Source organism: Nesoenas mayeri (assembly GCF_963082525.1).
Source record: "Nesoenas mayeri genome assembly, chromosome: 9".
Classification (NCBI taxonomy): Eukaryota; Metazoa; Chordata; class Aves; order Columbiformes; family Columbidae; genus Nesoenas; species Nesoenas mayeri.
This window is the reverse complement of record NC_137557.1, coordinates 13,723,854-13,741,186: the sequence shown is the minus strand read 5'-3', so window position 1 is coordinate 13,741,186 and position 17,333 is coordinate 13,723,854. Positions and strand designations below refer to the sequence as shown.

The following is a 17,333-nucleotide window of genomic DNA, read 5'->3' as shown; positions in this document are numbered from 1 at the left end:
CAGCTTCCAGCCCCACCACAGTCCCCTGATGGGCAGGTGCTGTTAGCACTTGCCCTGCAAAGAGGCAGGAAGAGGCATTCAGAGGTTAACACAGCAGGTTATCGAAACAGCTTATCTGAAGAAAAGGTGGTAGGGCAGATGTGGCCTGGAAGTTGCCATTTGGGCCATACTAGTCCAAGCCTTGTATCTGACATAAAATAAAAAGGGGAATGACAGTTGTCATGAGTAGGTATTGTCTTATCTTATTACTTGCCCCAGAGCACTGTGGTGTTTGCATCCCTTCAAGGGACTCAATATATTCACTCCCCAGCCATTCTGCATATGTCCTCCTCTCTTCTACTGGCACAATCGCAACAGCAGAATCCTTAAAAATCAAATCTTTTCCTTGAAAAGCTGAAGAATCAAACATTTTGAATCCATTTCCATTGCTGCTGTTTCCGAAGTAGACCTGAAAAGAATGCAAAATTTTCAGTATTTTGCAAGGTAAATGCCACATTCCTCTCGTACAACATGGAAGACAATAGGAACTCCCTCATGAAATAAAAAGATTATTAATACCTGGGCTTTGTCCAGTAGTCCATATAGAGCAAAACCACTGGTATCTGGGTGAACCATAATGGCCTGAGCTGGCACTTGAGCAAGGTGACACTCGGCAAACTGGGTGACTTCAGCACGGGCACCATTTGGACACAGTAACTGGAAGTCACTGGACTTCAAGTTTTGGGCCCAACTATCAGTATTCTTACCTGAAAAAAAAGAGGCAGGTCATTGTCATTCACTGAATGCTTCAGAGCAAGAAGGTTCTAGAAAAATAACTAAATTAAAATAGAGAGGTGCAAAACTAAGTACCATCTGTGTTCTCAAACACTGTTGAGTGCTTCACAAACGCCACATCTCCAGAGTTCTCTGCCAGGCACCTTTAGGAAATGGAGATAAAAATTCAATTCAAAATATCTTCATGTGAACCACATTTTTTTTCTAGTAATTGATAGGTTTAGAATTCGATTTTTTTCTTACATACATTCCTGCAAACAAATGCACTGGACTCTAAAGTAATAAGCAAAAACAGAGAAATGAAGCATCTTGAAAGAAGAGAAAACCAACATCTTTGCAAAGTATTGAAAATAGTCTGAATTAAGAATTTTAAGAGTGGAATACAGCAGAAAATTTTTAAGAAAAACATTGTGAGAAATTACAGGAAAGTCCAATATTAGATGAGCAAAGAAAGAGAAGATATATTATGTGATACTCAATGCAGTATTCACCATCTGCTAACAGTCACTTTCACTCCTTTTAAAATCATATACGAAATGCATGTCATTAAGACCTTTTAAATACCTAAAACTATGCACGTCACTCAATGAATTAAACATCATCTCTATTAATAAAAGTATTGATCTCTGTATAAAGTTTGGGCTGTATGTGCACTATTATCAAATGCTCAATCTTGGAATATGAAGTAGGAATATGAACAGCCTGTAACAGCATTTGTTCCTTCTTAGGTGACTAGTAGCTCTGTTCATCTGTGAAGTACAGCAGGGGAGCTGGACTTTCTCTGTAAGGCATGTACCACAGCAGAGCAGCTGGACACAACTAAATATATTTGCAAAAAGTAGTTATTTAAGTCCAGCACTTCAATATTTACCAGGCAGCTCCCATTGATGTCTCCTGCCCTGAAGGAAAAAGAGCTTTCACTGCCAGGTCTGTTACATGCACCATTACCTTCAAAGGTGAAGGTCAGGAAAAGGAAATGCTACTTCCATATCCAAGAGTTTCATAGTCTTTGGCTATGGTCCACATGTCCACTGTTGCACAAAACATTTATTCCATTTGATGCTATTTTCCCCCTGTACCTTTAGCAAATCTTGTTTTGAAGAGAGTTTGATATTTGAACATTGACCATAGTTGTTTCTGCTATTCAGAAATCTCCCTTCACATACAGCCACCACTGAGTAAGGACAGAGAAGATGCTCTTCTGATGCCCCCTCACTAGCCTGCCACATTCAGCATGGACTTACTGCAGCTAGATTCTGGCTATTATGTGACTGCTTCCCTGCTAAAGCTCTTTATGGATGACCCAGCCATTCAGAGCAGCAGACTGTCCATCACACCAGATTAAAGCAAGGCAGGAGACACATGACAATCCACTTGGTCCTCACCAAGTGGGTGCCTATTGCTCTGTGAACAGAGACATAGATGTGGCTGTTGGCCATCTGGTTGACTGCGGGCCAGGAAGCTGGCAAAAGGCTTGGACATGGTCTAATGTAATGCCTTGTGATGTACCTGGATTGCTGAAGACATCTGTGGACACGTGTGCTGCTTCATTTAAGGCACAGGCCATCTAACTGTAATAACAATAACCACATCTCGCTGACTGTAATGGAAAATATTTCCTCCTTGCATTTTGACAAGCTGACATGCTAAATGACAACCATACTTATTAATTACCTGAAGGCTCCACTGTAGCTGTAATAACGTTCTTGGCTACTTGCACTGCATTTATTGTTTCCCTTATCATCTCCAATACAGAGCTGACAGAGTTTGGATGGGTAATTGTCCTGCTTAGCTGAAGGCACACAGCTGGCAGAGAAAAACTCACTCACGGCTGGGGAAAGAAAGACAAACCGATATAATGAGTGAAAAACATGAGCTCTTCACAAGAAAGGTAGTTGTACTGTCATGAAGTTAGAATCAATGCAGCTTTCAGTAAAACACTAGAAACATTAATTACAGCTTTCTTCCTAGAATTCACAAACTACAGCTTTTAAAATATTTTCAAAGCACCATTTAGCTGATTAAGTAATGAAACCAAAGAGCTTCCTGGGAGACAGGAAATAGGCAAGCAAAATTCAAATCTGGAGTCCTGTGGTCATAGATCCTTTGCTCCATTACTAATACAGTTTGAAAATAAATGCAATAAAATTCAGGACTGGGATACCTTTACTGCAATGACATCCCAGGGCTGGAAGTACCACCTAGAGGGGATACATCTGTATAGATAATGTGAGTTTCTGTGGCTATCCTAGTATTGATATCTGACTTGGGCCAATGTCCTCAAGCACAAGCTGAGCCAGACAGATCTGAAAGCAGGATTTTCAAGAATGTATGATAAGCCTGAAGTTGATTAAATACAAAAAGCAATCAATTCAAATGAATTTCTGAAAACTGGGATAAACTTTTGCAGTTTGATACACCGGGGGCCAGGGCTACCATTGAGATGGATCTGGGCAGGCTAGAGAAAGAGCCTAGCAGGAACCTCCAAGTTCAATAAAAGTTGGTGCAGAATCCTTTCTTTAGGATGGGGTAAGACCATGAAAGGCTGGGGGCTGGCAGGCAGAAAAACAGCCCTGTGAATAAAGGACCTAGGGATGCCCATGGACAAGCTGACCAAGAGTCAGCAGCATGCTTTTGTGCCAATGAAGGCTAATGGCACACTGAGTCGTGTTGGTGGAACAGTCAGGGGAAGTGATTATTCTCCTCTGACATCTATGCCAAGTTTTGAGCTTCCAGTGTTAGAATGTTAATATCTTTCTAACACTAGGGCAAATATGGTGGAAGGAATGTGGGATGCTCAGAGGGCTAGAGCACATGACATACCAGGCTGAGAGTTGGGTTTGGTCAGCCTGGAGATAAGACAACTAACACTGTATTGCTGTCTTCCTTCAATTGATGGGTTTTTCAAGAAGATAAGAGTCAGAGAAGCAACAGACCAAAGTTATGAGAACAAAAATTCTGATTAGATACAAGAAAAAATTCTTTATACCACGGATGATCAAAAACCGGGACAGAGGTTGAGAGAGGTTGTGTGTAATCTCCATCCTAGGTGTTACTCAAAACCTGCCTGGACATGGCCTTCAGCAGTCTGATCTAACTGCTTTGAGCAGTTGATTGGACTAGATGACCTCCAAAGGTCCCTTCCAACCTAAATTAGCCAATGATTTTGTGATAAAGGAAAGGAATATGTTCATGTTAGAGGTAACAGTCTCAGTATGACACCTCCATTAGCCCCCTCTAGTGGCAAACTTAAAATTTCAAGTTGTTACATTCAAAACACAACAGCCCTTCACAAATAGATAAGCTTAATATAGAGTTATGAAATATCAAAATCACTTCCCTAATGAAAGTTTATTAGACTGTTACCGTATTTTTTTATTTGTGTCTTACCTTGAGGAATATTACAGTCTCTGGTCTTAATAATGCCCCTCTTAATGAGCATACCAATGGGGATAGTCCATCCAGCAGTTCTCCCCAGCCCTGTGTGGCAGGACTTCTTGCCTTTCAGGTCACTGATGGTGAATGCATTGGACAGATTTCGTTTCACTAACACCACAGCATAGTATGCATTGCTGTTGTCATCAGCTTGCAGAAAAAAAACAAAACACATTACAGCTTCCCTTAAGCATTCCCACTGCTTAACGATCATCTACAGATCCATTACACTTATCTGGTGCCAACTTCAATTGCACCAACAATCAACTAGTCAGAAAATATGAAGGTACATGTAATTACTCTTCTCTTCTACTACTTCACAATGTTGCATTCAGTTACAGCCTGTACACTGGTACTGATACACACTTGAACTGAATCATCTAGAGATAAACAAAGTGCTCTTGTTAACACCAGCTCTTATAAATACATCCCTCTGAAAAACAACATTTGAGTCATTAGTGACTTGGCAAAACTTTTTTTCAATGTGAAAACCTCAAACCTGTATTAAAATTTCCATGAGCTTTGCAGCATATTGAAATTCTGCCTTGGTGACGGAATGTCCACAAGCCCTCTTTTCATTGGTGACTTTGAAGCAGCCACATAGACAGGAAGAACTTGTTTCTAACTAGAATCCATGGTATAATTTCTGTGGTTTTGCTTCTGCTAAAAATATTTTGATTTTGTGAATACTAAATTTTTCCATTTTATTTTTTTTTTTCAGAATTGAAAAGATAAATAAAGAGGTACAAGACTCAAAACTGCCAAAGACTCAACCTGGTCCTGCAGCAGGACAGATAAAAGTTGCCACAAACTCATTGTAGGAACCCATTCCATACTTATTTCATCCTCTGTCCATGATGTGAGGATAATAATTCTCACTTCCTTTGAAAACAGCTTTCCCAGCAGAGCTAGGGAACAGAGTCTGTACTTTTAGAGTTGTTTTCAAACAACCTGGAAAAATAAGGTCTATATTTGTGTTTCCTGACCTTCTTACCAGAGTAACTTTCTCCAGCAGCTGGTACAAGTCCATAAGTCTTCCCGGCTGTGTAAATATCAGCTCCTCCCAGAACTACAGCATCACTTTCCTTTTTCTGAAAAATAAAATCAAATTTAGGATTTCTGTGAAAAAGAAACAGCACATAGCTTCCCTGCTACAATGATAACCGCTCTAGTATCACACCTGTTGCTTCTTAAAGGGCAAGCCTGGCAGCAAAAGAGCAATACACTGCTAAAGAAAACCCCCAAGACCTGCAAAAAGCATCATCAGTAACATGGGAGCAGGAGATTTAACACATACAGGTTTGAGCTAGCTGGGCAACAGTGCCCATGTCACAATTGAATATCATCAGCATTCAGGCCCATCCATACCATGTGAGCTACAGATCACCTGCTTGAAATCCAGTATTCCTACTAGTCACCTAAGTGTGTATCTCTCTAACCCTACCTACCCAGCAGAGAGCAGCTTGTGTTAATTTGCTTTATTGCACAAGGCTCGTAGCAGCCTACCTGGATCAGCTCCATGCACTCTTCCTTTGTCTTGGCTGAAATACACTGAATTTCTGGTTTCAAACTCTGTTTCTTAAAGGCAATTGCCATTTCACCACATTTCCAAATCTCCTCAGTGGATACAACACACCAGTTCAGGCTTTCTGGCAATGCTGCATAAAATTGGAAAGCAAATACCACAGTTTACTTCTTTGTAACAGACAAGGAGAGATACACATTGCCCACTGTCACATATGTACCACACATGTTATAAAAATATTTACTCCTGGTCTTTCTGTCCATCTCTCCAGCTCAGACTTACTCCTGATTAGAAACCACAGAACTCTCCAGATTAGTGGTATGTCCACACTGCAAACCTATCCATAGCAAAGGAACAAGAACTCCTAACAACTGCTGACCATTAAGCACAGCTGTAATTGTTAGCTAAGTGTAGCAAAAAACACCCTGAACACAGGTTTCCTCATACCTGACAGTCACTGAGCAACCCCCAGAAGCGACAAGTCTGGGAGGTGGGGACTTTGCCACAGCACATCTGGGAGGCTCAGTTGCCACGATTATTAAGCTTCTTAAGGCAGGAATTCTTACAATCCATGTTTCTGACTTTGCCAGAATGCACAGCAAGTAATTTCTACATTCTTCCAATAGTATAAAAGACCATAACACTTCAATGAAGAGCAACTGAGGGTTTCTTCAACTTCTGGAGGAAATTCTCTGCTAGAAATGCATTCATCCATTCTTTATAGACTAGCTGAGGATTTACACAGCAACACATTACTATTTCCCCTTGTTAGCAAGTAAGAAATAGAATACCAGGTAGCAGTAGCAGTTTACCAGAAAGGGTAGAAAATGCCTGCATTTTATAACACAAAGTGGGCCAACTTGCACAGGAAAGTATTCTGCAATGTGATACTGTTTCTAGGTCAAAAAGTGACCTTTCTCCATGCTCAAAGATTAGACTGGCATCTTGCCATAACCCTCCAAGAGTCAAAAGAAAATAAAGCAGAATAAAGGTGGTCTCTGTTACCAGCTATCTTTGTGGTTATGAATAGGAATATAAAGATGACTTACTGTTGGGGTCACAGCTCAGAGCTTGCATAGCATGAAGATACTCATCACCCAGCCATGTCTGGTAATCCTGAGCTGTGATTGCAACGAGCTCTGTGGTGGAGTCTCTGAACAGGAGATTCTGGGCACCATAGGCTGCAGAGTCAAACATCTGAAATCTGGTGCCTACCCCATTAAATCTTTGCTGTAATGTTAAACAAAGAAAAAAAAAAAAAACCCTGTCACACATCCCTCTACCTGGGATGTGTGACATCTCATACCCCTTTGAACCCCACAGAGCTGAAGATTCCAGATATCTGTCTTCAATTCAACTAGATGGGTAAGAGAACCCCTCTAAAATGCAACGCACTGATGAAAAAATGGTGTCCTACTTGTCCCTGGTTCAGGAGCTGGAAGACAGCTGTCCCATCTGTGTCAGGCCGCACAACCACGGCACGAGCTGGGACTCGGGCCAGGTGGCAGGTTCTCCACTCTGTCACATCAGCTGTATTGCCGTTACGGCACAGGAGCTGGAAGTCCTGGGAGCGAAGCTGCTGGGCCCATGAAGAAAGACTTCTTCCTGAAACCAGACAGAACATGCTTGTGGAACATACATAAGGTGGGGCTGATGCCTCTGGCTCCATGTCTGTTCTGAGCATCACACGTGCATGTGGAGCAGAATACACATCTCCTGAGCATCTTTGAACTAGCCCTGACTGCACAATATATCCCACACATCTATGTGACCCTTTAGTTGTGTATCTTTGATAAGACAATAAACAGTTTAAGACTTGTGAGACTGCACTGAATTGTAGCAGGGTCTGCAGCAATATTGAGAGCATCCCTAATTCTAGGGTCACATGCAACTTCTGTATTTATTATTTCTTCTTGTAAATGATGATCACACAAGCCCATGATATTAAAGTAATGGTATGCTCAAGGTAGATTTCACAAAGTGCCAGATAGGGCTGGCCACATCTTGTTAACTTTCTGCTAGTCTCTGCTGAAATCCTGGGGTAGGCAGGAGCAATGTAACAGCCCAGATCTGTATAAAACTAACACTTCAGTGCTGTTGAAGCTCTCTCCAGAAGAAGCTTAACATTCCACCTCTAACATTTACCGAAACTATCAAGCATTTAAAAATAATAATAAAAAAAGGATCACATGGATTCCTGTATCTCCTGGTACATACATCTGTGGGTTTTCGCTATTAGAGCATTTTTTGCTGATTCCTCAATTCAAAATAAATCAAACATTTGACATTGTAGTGTCATTACAGAACACCGTACTTCAGACCTTGCAGCTACTATTCAACAAGATTCCGGGTTACTCACCATCTGTGTTTTCAGGCACTGTGCTGTGCTTCACAAAAGCGACTTCTCCAGCACCTTCAGCCAAACACCTAATAAACATAAATCCAGCCACCAAGACGTGTTACAAAGCACAGCTCCCGTGCACTGGACACTGCTGGCTGACAGCCAGAGGGCTGCACGCCACGTTCCATCAGCCACCGACACTGACCTATTTCCTTGTGCTGAGAGTTTTGCTCAAGGCAGAGACTAGTGGCTGTTAGAGCATGAAGTAAACTATCACTGTCATTTTGTGAACATGGACAACATGTTCAGTGCTGCCTGGGACAAACACCATGACCTTCTCTGTTCAGGAGAGTTCTCTGTCTAAGGCAGTCACACAATTCTTTGGGGGATACACAGGGAGGATCAAGTGTTTCACACAAGCAAATTCTTCCCTTTCTTGGTTAATGCTATTACTCAGGGCCTGGGAGCTGCAAAACAGCACACAGACATGAAGAAGGAAAATAAAGAAAATGGAGGGCAGACCACATCCACAACTCAGGGCAACTGAGGTGGGATGACTGAAATAGCTGAGTAGGACAGCAGTTCAGCTCTCAGCCTTCAAGGGTCACCAGGTTTTACTGGGAAAGATACAGCCTGCTGAAACACACAGACCTGTGTAAGCAGCCACTGGAAAAAGCAAAGAGCAATGGGATTTCCCTGCCCAGTATAAGTGCTACATATCCATTTGGTTTTAATACTCAGATATCAATACCTGAAATAGTGGGTTTATAATTTCTTTTGTTCAGTCTCTAGGTTTCAAACATGGTTGTCCTAACACACTAGCAGATTTTCTAACAAGATCAACTGGAAGTTCTCTGGCTTCAATGTTCTGTCAGTGAGGCCTGGACACAATGGTTAAGGACAGAGCATAGCAACATAAATATCAACAGGTCCATGATTCTTACCTGAAAGCCCCACTGTAGTCATAGTATTGCTCTTGGGAATTTCGTTCACATTTGTTCTGCCCACCTGAATCCCCTTTGCAGAGCTGACAGAGGGATTTGGGATAATTTACACCATTTGCTCCAGGAACACAGCTTGCATTGAAATAGTCACTTACAGCTAAATGTGAAATCAGAATGAGAAATTTTTAGCAAAGAATAAACAAGATCCTACAATCTCATTTTAACACATCCACATAGTACCTCTCTGAAAACATTTAGAAGGGATAAATGATTTTGTTCTCAAAAGATGGTTCCCAAGTTTAAAAAAAAAAAAAAAATCCCTGCAGTCTTCATCAGAGCTACATTAGGTCTATTCTATCTTACAAAGAGCATCAAAGCCAAGGAATGCAGCAGCTAGAACCATACATTTCTGTCCATGATCAGGGTCCCAAGCCCATAAGGAAAGGTGGTGTTGAAGAACAAACCTTTGCCCTGTAACTCTTACCTTTTGGGAGGTCACATCCCATTGCTGCCAGGCGCCCGCTGTCAATCAGATAACCCACCGGCACATCCCAGCCTGCAGTTCTGTTGATGCCTGTGTGACATGAAGTGACACCCTTCAAGCTGTTGATGGTGATACTGGAATTCTTCCTCACCACAGCCACAGCATAGTAGGAAGTTCCAATCTCTGCAGAGTGGGAAGAAAGAGAAGCATTGAATTGCTACAATATAATTGTAAAAAAAAGAATTTAAAAAATCCCGTTGTCCACTAATTTGATGTTAACTTTGTAATGGCATAGCAAGCTGATGTCACTGAAGCATCACAGCTGATTTAATTTCTGTTTTACAGTTTGATATAATTCATAGGATCTGAACTGACCATAAGGTCATTTAATCTGACTTTATTTGAATTAGGAACCACTAAATTTCATGCACTTTTCTCCAATTTGAGCTCATACCCTGGCTAATGGAGAGAGTCAGCCTCTGGATCATGAGGCCCATTTGGTTTTGAGCAACTGCAGTGCAGTTCCTTCACCAGTGTCACAACATGGGTAACAGTGGGGGGGAGCTGCTGCAGGTGATCCAAGCCCCTGTGGACTGAGCCCAACAGGCACTTCTGAGATTGCCTTGGTCAGATCACACTGAGACCCAGCTGCAAACCCAATCCAGCTCCATCTCACCATGCAATGGTGGGACAGCCCTGCCTGCAGACTGCTGCCAGAGGTGTTCCTTCCCTTGGGGCTCCCAAAGTTTCTCCCTCACATTCTGTTACGGGCAGAAATGTCCAACAGGGAGCCTGACCACTAGCTACTGCTTAGAGTCTTCAAGAGGAGGACCCCAAAATAAAATGGAAACAGTAAGAAAACATAAGAAAAAGCTCCTATTAAATAATCTAAAAATTATTTATTCAGAATATACCTTGATCATACACTTCCCCAACCACAGGTTTCAGACCATGCTCCTTTCCAGCCTGGTAAATCAAATGACCATCCAGTGTCACTGCATCTGCCAAATCATCCTGTGCAGACACAAGGGCAGAATACATTTTGAAGCTTAATTATCAGTATTTCTCAACAGCCAGAGGCAGAGCACCCACGAATTTAAGAGAAAAGGCCCCCTTAATCTGCATTTGTGAGTTTTCTCCAAAAAGTTATTTTAAGAGCGCTCACATTTCTGAATAAGAATTATCAAGAGAGATTTTAGAACTTCAAAACCAACTTCCTCCAAAAATAACACAAGAAACAAGCTCTGGACCATGATGGCCTCACTAGTCTTCATAGTCCAAAGAATCTTAGAAATGAATCCTGTAGCTCTGTGATTAATCTTAAGGACCATAAATTTGGAGGTTCATTCATCTCTACAGCTAGTGCCCCAAAGCTTAAAGATTTAAATAAATATATTTCTGAGGTCATACACATATAGTTTGAACTAATGTCTTCAGGGGCTGCAAACTCTGAATGCTGAAGTATACTCAAAAGCAACCTTCAAGCATACTGGCTTGTACCTCAGCAGACAAACAGCCATACATTTTGGGAGAGGGGGAGCAGACGGCAGTGCTTTTCAGAGAAAGAGGAGAGCATTGAACAAGACTGTCTGAAGTGGGGGAATACAAATCTGAGGCATCTGCTGCTGGGAAGGTGTCCAACAATACTGCATCTTTTCAGCTGACTATCGCACCAGGCTGGCTGGAATCCTGCTCCAGATGCAGGATTGCTCTGGATAGCACAGGCCTTGACTTCCCACAGCAGCAAGGACGAGAGAACAGCTGTATGCACCTCTGGGCAGCTGAGTGCAGCTCTCACCATGTCTGAACCCAGGAGAGGGCATCTCACACAGACAATATACTGCTGAGAAAATAACCAGCAGCTTGACATTTAGCATTTCTAAGCTGATTCCAAGTATCCTATCAGTTTGCTTAACCTCTGCTTCGGCACTGGAGTGGGTAATTTAATTTACTCATCCTTCGGCAGTTTGTTGAGTATTGGTTAGGGTAGGGTTAGGACTATGCTGCCTAGCACACTGAAGCCATTTCCCACAGGCTGCGCCACGTAAAAAGCTTGAAAAATTTTAAAGGGATCATATTTCAAGTTGCCTTGTAATTTGAAATACTTTACTTAATTGGCTCAAGGGAGAAAAAAAGTATTACAGTTATTAATTGGCTGAAACACCAGATGTCTTGATAGTTGCTTCTCATGAATGAGAGCTGAACAAAGCTCCAGGGCAACCTAGAGAGGAGCTGGTGTTGGGAGATACTAGTATCTTGAAGGACAGGATCTTTCTGGAATAACCAAATTTGATATTCCTCTGGTAAGGGTCAGAGCACAGGACAACAGTTTAGGAAGCAAATATGTCCTGTTGTTTTGACACCTGACAGTGAGATGAAGAAGAGGTGGTGGGAGTTAGAAGGATCTTACCATAAGGGACAACAAAATGAGCCTCTACAATTAGTGGTGAACAGGAAACACAGCAGATAAAATTGGAAGGGCTGGCACAGAAGACGAGGACTGTGTTTCCATGTGCGACAGCACTTTTCTGATTGGTAAGCTGAGTCTTTGAGCTCTGTTTAGCAGAAGACCCTCCTATCAATAGCTTGTGTTTAAGTAACAGAACAAGACAGAAAAAACATCTATTGTATTTAACATGAAGTAGTTTACAGGCTATAGACCTCTCCTTTAAACGCATACAGTCACTGCTCTGGTGGCATAACAGCAACAGTGTGGGTATTTTATTTTTATTGTAGTAAGCATTTGCTGATACATTAGCAAAGGCACGGGATTATTCCACATAAGATTTTTTGATAAAAAAATGTGTGTGATGGTAATACTCTGTTAATTATTTCCAGAGGAACTTCATTTCTGTGTGTCACAACATTCGACAATTACCTAGAGAAGTGTTTAAAGACCTGCTGAAGAATAGCTCTGTTCACATTAAACATTGTCAGATTCCCTAGTTTAATATTTAGACATTTCTCAATTTTTAAACACCTTCAAAGTAAAAGGTTTTTTACTTTATCTGTGTGCTAACAGATTCACAGGCCTAAGTCCAAGTCATGTAGTGTTATAAAACAGTGGTTCTGTGCCTCTGCAGCTGTTGTGTCCTCCTCCCTTTTTGGCCTCAAAGAACAGAGTTCAGTGAAGATGCAGACTCAGGGGTTCCACACAGCCTCACACAGAGAAGGCCAGCTTAAACATTTAGTAGATTATTAGCACAAGAAAAACGAGGTCTCATGGACAAAGTCTCAGCTAAAGCTTTATAGTGAAGATGCATTTTATCAGAAAGCTATTTAATGCTATCTGCCTGCAGGTTTCAGCATTCAGACAATCTATTTCTATAGCAATCCAAGGTTTCAGATGCGTGCCTGCTGCTTGCCGTAGCTTACAAACGGAATTCTGTGTGCACTGTATTTCAGAAGCAGACACTCATCAGTCCTTTTAATAACCTGTTTTGCAGAGTCTAACAGATCTCCCTCTGTGGAAGGCAGCAACCAGCCAAGTTGTTTAAGGAAAGATCCACATATGTATCAACATCTACTCCTAACACTCTTCCATACAGTCTTGATTCCATTGCTGAAGAATGCTATTTATCAAGAGGTAATATAGTAGTTTTAGTAGTCAAGACAAGCCCTCTGCTTCTATTGATCAAAAATTACAAGATCCTCGTTTCTGAAATCTGCTCCTTTTTTCTGGCCACACAACCACATGCCTCCTCTCCCTTCAAAGCACTCTGCCTGGCCTCATCTCCTGGTTCTGAAACCCTGGTCCTTTACAGGCTGCGTTTCCTCCACAAAACCCCAAGTTTTGGGCATGTCAGCACAGGATACACCAAGAGTATTATTTGTTGACGTATCCAGCCATCCTCCCCTTCCCCAACACTCCATCAGTGAAGACAACCATGGTTACCTCCTTCCACATTTCCTCCAAGATCCACTTGCTGCCTCCAACCCCCTCCTAACAAGGGAATTCTTTTCCATAAACCACTTTGCAAGGCCCCGTTTTTACAGTCTTTAAAACCTTCCCCAGAGCTGTGCTCCTTTCAGAAGCTGAGCCTGCTCTGATCAGCTGAATTAATCCAGCCGGGTGTGCGTGCCCTTTGCTCAGCCTACGTGCTGCTTTGTCTCTCTCTTCTATCCTGGTACTGGGAGATTTGGCTTTACGCTCATTTCATCTGTGCATACAGCAGTTGCCATGGTGGGACTCTGAAATGGGAGTTTGATCCAGAGTTTATCAAAATACAATCTACTTACAGGCTCAGCAGCACAGCTTTAACTACTGTCTGCATCTTACTGCTCCATCCCTCTTAAATATCTGCTAAATAAATCCAGCAATTCCCAAATTAAAGATTAGCATTTGGGAGGGAATATTTAAGACCTTTGCTGTGTTCCTAATGACAAGCCACACGTGACTAGCCAAACAGAGGACACAGGGCTATTCTGACATTCAATTTCACATGTATACCTTTGTATCTTTTTTAAAAAAATACATGCTTTGATTTTTCAAAGACACAAATGCCAGGAAGCATGTGGTCAGCTGCCTGGATCAGACACTCATCACACAGCTGTGTGCATCACCACTGGATTGTTATTAGGTACATGGGAAATGAAATCAATGACAGTGCTGTCACTCACAACTCACCTTGATCATCTGGGTACAGTTAGCAGCTGACCCTCCCTGTGTACACTCCAGAGCAGGAAGGATGCCAGCCCCACCAAAGGCCTTACTCATGTCATTACATTTGGAAAGTTCTTGCTCAGAGACAGTGCACCACCGGACACGTTCCAGGCTGAGAGCTGCAAACACAGCATCAAGAGAAAACGTTATACAACAAACCAGTGTCTTTGTAACAGAGAAGATTCCTGAAAAGCCAACCTGTTCCTCATCCCAAAGCAGAAAGAAGGCAGGGCTCCTTCAATATTGAGTCTTTAGAAATGGCCCCCACTTTCATTCAGATTAACACAAATACTGAAATTTTCTGGACTGGCAACAAGAAAGGCTCAAACTCAGATACTGCAACCTGATGGCATTTATTTCTGACATAATAAGAAATATGAGTACCATGGGACAGATTATTCTTAAAACCTTGCAGAATACATCATCATTTCTCAAGACAAAAGTGTTTAAAATGATTTTTTTAAAATGATATGCTACAAAATCAAAGAGTCTGTCCAAAGCCAAGTCTGTCTCAAGCATTGCCAAGTTAGTACCCGGAGCCCTGCCCCAGCCCTTTTTGGTCTGAACAAAAAAGCCATCCTAGGTGCTCAGAAGCCTTGCCACTACGCTTATTATGAAAACTAGAAAAGTAAACTTGTCCCTTCAAAACACTTTTTCATAACAGGCTGTTTCCACAGTCACGAAAAGGGGAGGGTGGTTCCATGAATGAAAAGACTCAAGTGTGAGCAGTGGAGGTTGCATTAATCAGCGAAGAAAGGTGTCTTTCAGGGGGCCCAAACACCAGCCTTTCCAAGTGCCAAAGCTACAAACACTTTGTTGCTTTTGTAAGGATATGTCATCATGTGCAGACAGTGCAGCTGTACATAAACTGTGCGTGCAAGCATGGTTTCTGCTGATAAAAAGGCAGAGATGATTTTCATAAGCAGGGAGCAACACATTCCACTGCTTTTCTACAATTTTGACTTCTGAGTCTGCTGCAACTTGCATGTGGTTTTCTAAAAACTTGAATGGGCCGTCTACTTCCCCATCACTGTCACGCAGCTGAGATAGCCCATCTAACTCTGAAAGTTAAAATAACTCCATTAGTGCTCAATAGTAGCTATGCACATTTTCTGACTTAGTGGCTGCGGACTAAACAAGGCCATTGATGCCACAAACCTTGTTCTGGACCCAACACTGAAGGAGAGGCTTGGCTGGCTGTTCCACTGAGCTCTGAGCTAGCTCCACTGCTGTCACCAGACATTAAGTCAGACTTGGAAAGCTCACAGAAAGTTTTTGTGCAGCATGTGTTAGGAGAGGGAGAAACAACTCCCCACCATGGAGCTGCAGAATTCTGAGAATCAGGATGGTTAGAAGGATGCAACACGGGCATGGCAAAAAGGCAGCGCACAAAAACTAAACATCTACCCTGATCCAGCTCGGTCAGGTTTTTACTGTTAGAGAAAGAACCTAGGTTTTTATTGATAAAGGGAGAGGGGGGTGGAACAAGAGGGAGTGTGTGTCTGCGTGTGTTTGGTTTGTTTTTCTCCTAAAAACAATCAATTGGAAATGAAACTGGGGTCTGAGCACCTCAGGATGTATAGCTAAGTGCCATTCTTCAGTCTCAGCATCCTGGTTTTAGATATAAACACACCAGAGATGATGCGTTAGTTGTATGAAGAAATCATTAGGCACACACACCTGAAACAAAGCTCACGTGGCTCCATATTTCAGCCAAAACAGTGAAACAGCATGAATCTGTGGCTTTTTTTCCTCACTTATCTAGAAGAGGTAATTAATTTGTCCCTTTCCAAATTGCTGAACTTTGTTGTTAAAAGAAAGCCAGATTCTGGGCTATTTCTTGTTTCCTTCCTTACAAGCTAATCCAACTGAAGTGGGCTTCAGCACAGACAAGGTCTGTAGTTATCTTCCTACTGCAAACCAAGAACATCTTAAAATAGCAGGTCTGAACCCAAATTTATTCTCGATTTCAGCCCTCCTGTAAGCTATACATGAAGCGTGAAATGGCAGGAGCTGGCAGCTTCCATCTGAAATATGCTCAAGGTCCTAAACACACATATAACTTTACCATTGACAAACATCCAATTAACTCCTTTGCTGAAAGTAACAGGGTTACATTGTTTAATGTATTATCAAATGGCTACTAACACACCATCAAGGGCTTTCAACAGAAACAATGTAAAAAAACAAAACAAACCCAAACCCCAACAAACAGGATCATTTAATTTTGAAGAATTGCCGAGTCCTTCAGAATCAGCATCTGCACCTCTGGTGAAATCAAAGGCACTCACCATTAGAACTTGGGAGTGACAGGAGGAAGTCAATGTGTCACACGGAGCACGGTAGCTGGACCTCTATTTTTACAAGATAAGTGTCATAGAACTGTTCACACATGTGAGAAACATATTTGACATCACTGAGTCAAGACACATACATGGTGTTCGACACAGCTTTTTCTACTCCTATTTTTTCTGTTCTTTCTTGCTCTACATTTTCCTGGCCATATGAGGTTAGTTCTGAAATGGTTCTGGTTTCCCTCTGCTCTCTCACATCACACAGAAGTCAACCCAAAAGACACCATGCCACAGCAAAAGGTTTTTGAGGGCACTTACCAGCATGAAGGAAGAGAAGATAGAAGACATTTCTGGAGATCTTCATAGTGAAAATTTTGGGATCTGTGCTTTTTCCAGCCTCCAGAACCCCCAACAATCAAGGCTTCTGCAAGTGTGCTCTTTCCAGCCTGCTCTTCAGTGAAAATCAGCAGCATTCAATTGCAGGTGCACTTTGTTCAACAATTTATCTTGCTTACCTTGGCACACGTCACCTCATAATGACTACGGAGAAAAAAAAAGCCTACCTCTCTCTTCACACCGCCTCTCCACTGGCAAAATAGCCCAGACTAGGAAATTGCAAAATGCCTGAGGCACCACTGAGGTTGTTTCTGCTTTAGCACCACCTCTAGACTTAGAAAAACAGCTACACACCAACTCACAGGCGTAAGGCAGGGCTGTGTAAGGAAACCCTCATTTTGAATTCTACATGTTCTCTACTGGGGCTCATGAAGCAAAAGTACATTCAAGCAAAGCACTTGACCTGACAGAGCTGATGGTCACTTTTTTTTGTCACATTCTCAGCGTGCTCATGAATGTCATCAAGCCAGAACAAGA

General features: G+C 42.0%; 1 protein-coding gene across 1 annotated transcript; it reads right to left on the bottom strand.

Moving 5' to 3' along the window:
* Positions 1–120: 120 nt before the first annotated feature.
* On the bottom strand, positions 121–16,824 carry MELTF (melanotransferrin; the record flags this gene model as incomplete). Its single annotated transcript, XM_080349411.1, has 15 exons — positions 121–448; positions 559–746; positions 850–917; positions 2,449–2,605; positions 4,165–4,359; positions 5,204–5,300; positions 5,716–5,867; positions 6,784–6,964; positions 7,152–7,339; positions 8,094–8,161; positions 9,020–9,176; positions 9,504–9,686; positions 10,418–10,517; positions 14,131–14,285; positions 16,779–16,824. The coding sequence occupies 15 exons, from the start codon at positions 16,822–16,824 to the stop codon at positions 170–172; spliced, it is 2,214 nt and encodes a 737-aa protein (XP_080205537.1). The 3' UTR covers positions 121–169.
* Positions 16,825–17,333: the final 509 nt, after the last annotated feature.